The 7,578-nt window shown below is 65.7% G+C and overlaps 1 protein-coding gene across 1 annotated transcript in view; it reads left to right on the forward strand.

The window, feature by feature from the left end:
* Nucleotides 1-7,578, forward strand: part of SP1 (Sp1 transcription factor) — a 12,226-nt gene that overhangs the window by 1,129 nt on the left and 3,519 nt on the right. The window contains exons 3-5 of the mRNA XM_026045102.1: nt 59-605; nt 5,412-5,577; nt 6,497-6,696. Coding sequence (XP_025900887.1) covers nt 59-605; nt 5,412-5,577; nt 6,497-6,696 — 913 coding nt within the window. The remainder of the gene's footprint in view (nt 1-58; nt 606-5,411; nt 5,578-6,496; nt 6,697-7,578) is intronic.

The raw sequence follows: 7,578 nt of genomic DNA on the forward strand, positions 1-7,578 counted from the left end.
TGCGGGCAGCCCCGCGGGCCGCAGCGGGGCCGGTGCCGCCGCCTCGGACTCGCTGCAGGGCGCCGCGGCGGCGCCGCTGCCCGGCGCGCAGCAGAAGGAGGGCGATGCGGCCGCGCAGCAGCAGCAGCAACAGCTCCTGCTGCAGCCGCAGCTGGTGCAGGGCGGGCAGGCGCTGCAGGCGCTGCAGCCGGCGCCGCTGGCGGGCCAGAGCTTTGCCGGGCAGGCCCTGGCGCAGGACGCGCTGCAGAACCTGCAGCTGCAGGCGCTGCCCAACTCGGGGCCCATCCTCATCCGCACGCCCACGGTGGGGCCCAACGGGCAGGTGAGCTGGCAGACCATCCAGCTGCAGAACGTGCAGGTGCAGAACGCGCAGGCGCAGACTATCACGCTGGCCCCCGTGCAGGGGGTGTCGCTGGCGCCCACGGGCGCCACCAGCACCACGCTGGCCCCCATCGCCTCGCTGCCCGGCGGCACCGTCACCGTCAACGCGGCGCAGCTCTCCTCCGTGCCCGGCCTCCAGACCATCAACCTCAGTGCCTTGGGAGCGTCCGGCATCCAGGTGCACCAGCTGCAGGGGCTGCCGCTGGCCATCGCCAACACCGCCGGTAAGCGGCTCCGCGGGATCCGCGCGCGATGGAGCGGGGCGGGAGCGCTCGGAGCGCGCCGCTTCCCGGAGCTGCATTAGGGGTGAAGGAGGGGGAAATCCGTGTGGGATGGAGCGGGGCGGGAGCGCTCGGAGCGCGCCGCTTCCCAGAGCTGCGTTCAGGATGAAGGAGAGGGAAATCCGTGTGGGATGGAGCGGGGCGGGAGCGCTCGGCCTGCGCCGCTTCCCGAAGCTCCTTTAGGCTTTCACAGCTCTAATTGGCGCTGTTAAAGCTTGAGAAGTTGGAGGAGATGCCGACGTTTAGGGAAAGACGGAGGCAGGCAGGGAGAAGCGCGGGATCCGCTGGGATCCTGGCCATGGCCGGGAGGGGCTGGGAAGAGTCTTGGAGCCGGGTCAGGATCAGCTGCTTCCACTACAGGAAGAGCCAAAGCCCACTTAGGGGCCAGGGAAGTCCGGCCCAAACCCTCCTGTTTTTTCCCCGCCTCCTCTGAGAACCCAAACAAACAAATCCCTGGGGAGTTTCCTGGCTGGAGAGCCAGGATCTTTGGGAAGAGCAGGGCTCCTTGGGAAGAGCAGGGCTCCTTGGGAAGAGCAGGGCTCCTTGGGAAGAGCAGGGCTCCTTCGGGGAGTTCCGGGAAGCGGCGCGAGGGGAACTCGGCTGCGGCCGCGCCGCGGTTGCTCAATCGGCCTGCGCCTGCCTCTCGCGAGAAACAGGCGGCGGAACAGGCGGCGGAACAGGCGGCGGAACAGGCGGCGGTTGTTTTCGCGGCGCCGTCCTGGGCTGCGGCTGCAGCAGCGCGGCCGGCACCGGCCCCGGACACGCGGGATCTGCTCCCAAAGCCCCTTCCTTCGGGAGGATTCCCTTCGGATCCCGCTGGGGGCTCCATAGGGAGCGCCCCCCGGGCACGTTGTATCCCTGCGGACACAAAGTCCCCGTTGTGCCCTTTGCTTCCCCGCTTCCCAGAGGCGTTTTGTCTACCCTGGGCAGACGGGAGCACTCCCGATTCTGATCCCAATCCCGCATCCCGCAGCCGGCGCCTTCGGAGCGGGTGGCACCGTGGGGCGGCTTCGGCGTCGTCCCCACCGGTCCGACCGGTTCCGGCGCCGCGCTCGGCTCCTTCCTAATCTTCATCCTCCTCTGCCGGCCCTGCCTCTTCCTCGCCGCGTTATCGCCCCGTCACAGCCGCTCCGGACGGGGCGGCTCCTTGGCCTTGTCACCCCGTGTCTTTTTTGGGGCCGTCGGTGTCATTTTTGGGACCACCAATGTCTCTTTGGGGCCAGCCGTGTCTTTTTTGGGCTGTCAGTGTCTGTGGGCGCTGGTCGGCAGCGCCTGCTCTGTCGGACACGTCTCATTCCCAAGGGAAGCTCGGCCGGCCCTGCCGAGGGTTTATCCCTCCTCTGCACGGATCCCAAGTGGATTTAGGCAGATCCGCCTGTCGCTTTGCAGCCCGGAAAAGGAATTTGGTGACTCTGCGGACAACCAGAGGTTTCCCAAACCCTTGCCAGCATCGATCCCACATTTACTGCATTATTCCCCCCTTCCCGGGGGAAGAGCAGCCGGACGCAACACCCTGAAACTTCCAAGGATTCCGGGGTGTCGCTGAACCCGCCGAGTGGCTTCTCGAGCCGCTAAACCCTCAATTAAGAGGCAATTAGTCACCGGCCACGGCTCCTGGTTGTGCCGGGTTCCCCGCTCCGTAATTCCCACATCAGTAGGATGGAGCCTGGCTGATGGATTAGCTCGTGGATTAGCTTGTGTGGGGAATTAGCCGGAGCTCGAGCGCCATCCGGGTGGAGAGCACGGGATCGGGCGCCTTGGATCTGCCTGGAGCCGCCGTGTCCGGGGAGGAAAGACACCCGGGATGAGCGGCAGCGAGCCGGCGCTCCCGACTCGGAGGGAATGTCGCATATCGGATCGGCGGGTGCGATGTCCTCCGCTGGCCGGCGCTCCGGCGGGATTGGCCGCGGGATTTGGGATGCTTTGGGGCCACCCGTCACCCCTTTGGCCCGTTTGCCTTTCTCTCCATCTTCAGGCTTCCCGTTTTCCCCATTTCCTTCTGGCCTCCGGTTCCCTTGGGTTTATTCCACCCGATCCCCGCTCTCTGCCTCTCTTCCCATCATTCCAGGCCAGCAGCTCCCACCTGCTCCCATTTTTCCGGAGCTGTCGCACACACATCACGGAGCGGATTGACTTTGGATCCTGCTGGTGCTTTCCCAGCATTTCCCATCCTCACAGCACCTCCCATCTTTGCGGGCAAATCCGTCCTTATTCCCTCCCCAAGGCTTCCTAAGGAGAGAAAAGAGGGAAAGAAGGAAAAAAGCAGCAGCTCATGGAGCTATTTATGTATTTTTTAAGTGCTCCGGTGTCCGGAGCGGGACCTGGCAGCCTCCGGAACAGCTCCAGTCCTGCAGCTCATCCCTGTTAGCCGAGATAATGCCCAGCAATTCTCCAGCTGGTTTCCCTCCGCCGAGTTTTTCCTCCCGGAATCACAATATCCTGGAGACGTCGGTGCCGCCGGATCCGCGCGTGCTCCGAGATCTGTAGTTTCCTTGGATCTTGATTAGATGGAGCCGCAGATTAACGAGGAGGGAGACGCAGGATGCGCCAGGAGCCCTCCGCACGGCAGGGACTGAAGCTCTGCCAGGAAATCAGGGCCGGATTCTCCCCCTTTCCGGGCGCTCGGCCGCGCCTCCTCCTCCCTTTTCCCAGCAGCCTTCCCGGGATGGAGCCTGGCCATAGGGGAATGTTGAATCTGGAGCCGTCGTCGCTCCCGGCTTCCCTCCGGGCTGCTTCCAGGTGTAAACTGGGGCTTGGGCAGGGAAAGGGCTGGAATGAAGGGGGTTCTTCCCAAAAGTGCTAGTTGGGAGCGCAGGAATGCTGCCAGCAAGGTGGAGCAGGGCCCGGCTTCCTGAAAGCGGTGCCGCCGGAGCAACGGATTCGGGCTGCTCCGGATTCCCGTCCTGCTCCGGCCCCCGTGTGCTCGGAGGGAAGTGTTTGTCCCAGGCTTTGCCAAGTGGGTACTGACCATTTTTTCCTGGGAATAGCAGGGAAGAGGCATCGGAGCCTCTCCCTTGGTGCCACCCGGGCGCCTGGAGCGTCCGACCCCTAATTCCCAGCATGGTAAATCCCAGTGCTTGGCTCGTTCCGTTCCTCGGGATGCAGCCGGAGCTCTGTCCCTCACCGGGCACCGGAGGGATGTGGGAAAAGCCGCTCCAGACCTTCTGGATCCTGGCCCGGCGTCTCCGGTGCCGCCTCCTTAGGGAACCACTGACACCTGCTGGTAGGAGCGGAGCTGCCCGGGGCGCTGGAGCCCTCGGGAATGACGGAGGCACCGGGAACTCTTCCTCATCCCTGTGGATGCTGTGAAGGTCCCTCCGCTTTTTATGGCGAATTTCCCTCGTGTCCGTCCTCCTCGGAGCCGCCTGCCGCTCCGGCGGGAAAGGCCCCCCCGGGCGGCGCCATCGGAGACGGAATTAGACGACGGTCCCCACGGAGCGGCCGAGAAGCTCCCCTTCCGTCCCCCCATCCTGCGTTCCGCGTGGTTGAGGGATCCAAATGCGCCGGCTCCGCCCTCGAATTCCTCCCATTTTTATATAATCGGGAATCGCTCCTCGAGCATGTGGTGCCGGATGAGTTTTCATTAATTCAATCCCGCTTTTCCACGTGAGCTGTGGTTTGCAAAGGGAAGGCCGCCCCCAAAAACTAGGGATAAGGCAGGTTGCAAATGGAAAAACGTGGGTTAAAATCCGCGACGTTCCGGGTGTTGGCGCCGGAGAGGCGGGAAGCGGCTCCTGCACATTCCTCCCGGCAGCCCGGGCACGTGGGAAGCGGGACCTGGGAAGTCCAGCCCTGCCGAATCCGGTAGGAAATTGGGCTCCGGAGTGCTGGGGCGCTCGTCCTGTCGGCTCCCTCGGCCGTTTTGCTCCGAGCTGGACACGGGATTGAGCTGGAATGGCCGGAATGGTTGGGCAGGTGCCAGCTGGGAGGCCGGCGGAAAGGTTTCCCAAGGTCTGTGGATCCATGTGCGGGAGCGGGGAGGGTTTTCCAAGGGCTTGTGGATCTGTGTGTGGGAGGGTTTTCCCAAGGTCCATGGATCCGTATGCGGGAGTCAGGAGGGTTTTCCCAAGGTCCAGGGATCCGTGTGTGGTAGGGTTTTCCCAAGGCTCCACAGATCCGTGTGCAGGAGCTGAAAGGACAGGCAAATTCCCGGGGCTCCCCAGGGAACAGGCAGCTTCCCGTGGAGCTGTGGGAGCTGCAGCCCGTGCGGGAGCTTCCCGGCTCCGCGGAGCCCCGTGGTGGGATGCAGAGTCCCGTGGGGAGGATCTGGAGCGCCGTGGTGGGATCTGGAGCCCCGTGGGGAGGATCTGGAGCCCCATGGGGAGGATGCGGAGCCCCATGGTGGGATCTGGAGCCCCATGGGGAGGATGCGGAGCCCCGTGGGGAGGATCTGGAGCCCCGTGGTGGGATCTGGAGCCCCGTGGGGAGGATCTGGAGCCCCGTGGGGAGGATCTGGAGCCCCGTGGTGGGATCTGGAGCGCCGTGGGGAGGATCTGGAGCCCCATGGGGAGGATGCGGAGCCCCATGGTGGGATCTGGAGCCCCATGGTGGGATCTGGAGCCCCGTGGGGAGGATCTGGAGCCCCGTGGGGAGGATCTGGAGCCCCATGGGGAGGATCTGGAGCCCCATGGTGGGATCTGGAGCCCCATGGGGAGGATGCGGAGCCCCGCGGGAGCATCCGGAGCCCCGCGGGAGCGTGCGCGGGGCCGGAGCGCCGGCACTGCGGTGGCTGCAGCGCCTGCCTTGCAGGGGAGCCCGGCGGCGCGCTGGGGCTGCCCGGCGGCGGCGGCGGCGGCGACGAGGAGAGCGCGGCCGCCGAGGACGGCGACGGCAGCCCGGAGCCGCAGGCGCCGCAGAGCCGCAAGGTGCGGCGCGAGGCCTGCACCTGCCCCTACTGCAAGGACAACGAGGGGAGGTAGGGAGCCGTGGGGCGCCGTGGGGTGCCGTGGGGCAGGGCAGCGCGCGGCAGCACGGTGCGGCGCGTGCCGGCACAGTGCGGCATGGGCAGCACAGCGTGCGGCACAGCGCAGCATGGGGCAGCATGGTTGGCGCAGGGCAGCACGCTGCAGCGTGGTGCAGCACAGCATGCAGCATGGGGGCAGCGTGGGCAGCACGGGGCAGCGCAGCATGCAGCGCAGCATGCAGCATGGGGTGACAGGGTTGGCACGGTGCAGCACAGCACAGCATGCAGCATGGTGCAGCACAGCGCAGCACGGGGCGGCATGGTCGGTGCAGTGCAGCAGCGTGCAGCACGGTGCAGCACAGCATGCAGCACGGCGTACCACAATGCAGTGCTGTGCAGCACGGCGCAGCACGGCGTGGCACTGGGGGCATGGTGCAGTGCGGTGCAGCATGCTGCGTGCAGCACGGTGCAGCACAGCGTGGTACTGGGGGCATGGTGCAGCGTGGTGCAGCACGGCGTGGCACTGGGGGCATGGTGCAGCACGGTGCAGCATGCTGCGTGCAGCACGGTGCAGCATGCTGCATGCAGCACGCTGCATGCAGCGCGGTGCAGCACAATGCAGCACGGCGTGGCACTGGGGGCGCGGTGCAGCACGCTGCATGCAGCACGGTGCAGCACAATGCAGCACGGCGTGGCACTGGGGGCATGGTGCAGCGCGGTGCAGCGCGCTGCATGCAGCGCGTTGCAGCATGGTGCAGCACGGTGTGGCACTGGGGGCATGGTGCAGCACGGTGCAGCCCGCTGCATGCAGCGCGGTGCAGCACGGCTTGGCACTGGGGTATGGTGCAGCGCGGTGCCGCACGCTGCATGCAGCACGGTGCAGCGCGGCACCGCATGCGTCCCGGTGCCAGCCACACGTCCCCTCTGGCAGGAGCACCAGCGACCCCGGCAAGAAGAAGCAGCACATCTGCCACATCCCGGGCTGCGGCAAGGTGTACGGCAAGACGTCGCACCTGCGCGCCCACCTGCGCTGGCACACGGGCGAGCGCCCCTTCGAGTGCACCTGGGTGCTCTGCGGCAAGCGCTTCACCCGCTCCGACGAGCTGCAGCGGCACAAGCGCACGCACACCGGTACGGCGGGAATGCGCCGCGGGAATGCGCCGCGGGAATGCCCCGGGAGCAGGATGGGGAGCGGGAATGCGTGGGGAGTGGGAATGTGTGCAGGGTGGGATGTGGAGTAGGAATGTATGTGGAGCAGGAATGCATGGGGAGCAGGGAAGTGTGCGAAGCGGGAATATGGGTGGAGCGGGATGTGGAGTGGGGATGTGTGGGGAGCGGGAATGTGTGTGGAGTGGGAGCCTGTGCGGTGCAGCATGTGGAGAGGGAATGTGTGCGGAGCAGTGTGCGGGGCAGGAACGCATGGGGAGCGGGAATGTGTGCAGAGCAGGATGTAAAGTGGGAATGTGCAGAGAGCAGGACTGTCTACGGAGCAGGATGTGGAGCGGGAATGTGTGTGGAGCAGTGTGAAGAGCGCGGGAACGTGTGGAGTGGGAATGCCCACAGAGCAGGAATGTGTATGGAGCAGTGTGTGGAGCAGGAATGCGTGCAGAGCAGGGCACTGAGCAGGGTGTGGAGCGGGAATGTGTGCAGAGCAGGATACAAAGCAGGAATCTCTGGAGTGGTGCATGGAGTGGGAACCTGTGTGGAGTGGTGCATGGAGTGGTGTGTGGAGCAGGAATGCATGGGGATGCTCCCTCTTGGGAATCCTTCCCATGGGCTGGGGCAAAACTGCCATCCGTGAATCCCAGGGGTTCCGGAGCGCTGCAGGGTGCCCAGGGCTGGGATAGGAGCAGGGCCGAGGATTCCTTTGGGAAGGGCTGGGCTGGGCTGGGAGCAGGGCCAGTGATCCCTGAGGAAGGGCCGTGATGGGAGCAAGGCTGGTGATCCCGTTGGGAAGGGCGACTGCTCCATGGGGAGAGCTGGGATGGGAGTGGATCCCTGGGGAAGGGCCGG

This window comes from Nothoprocta perdicaria, unplaced genomic scaffold, assembly GCF_003342845.1.
Source record: "Nothoprocta perdicaria isolate Ctin4 unplaced genomic scaffold, notPer1 scaffold_398, whole genome shotgun sequence".
NCBI lineage: Eukaryota > Metazoa > Chordata > Aves > Tinamiformes > Tinamidae > Nothoprocta > Nothoprocta perdicaria.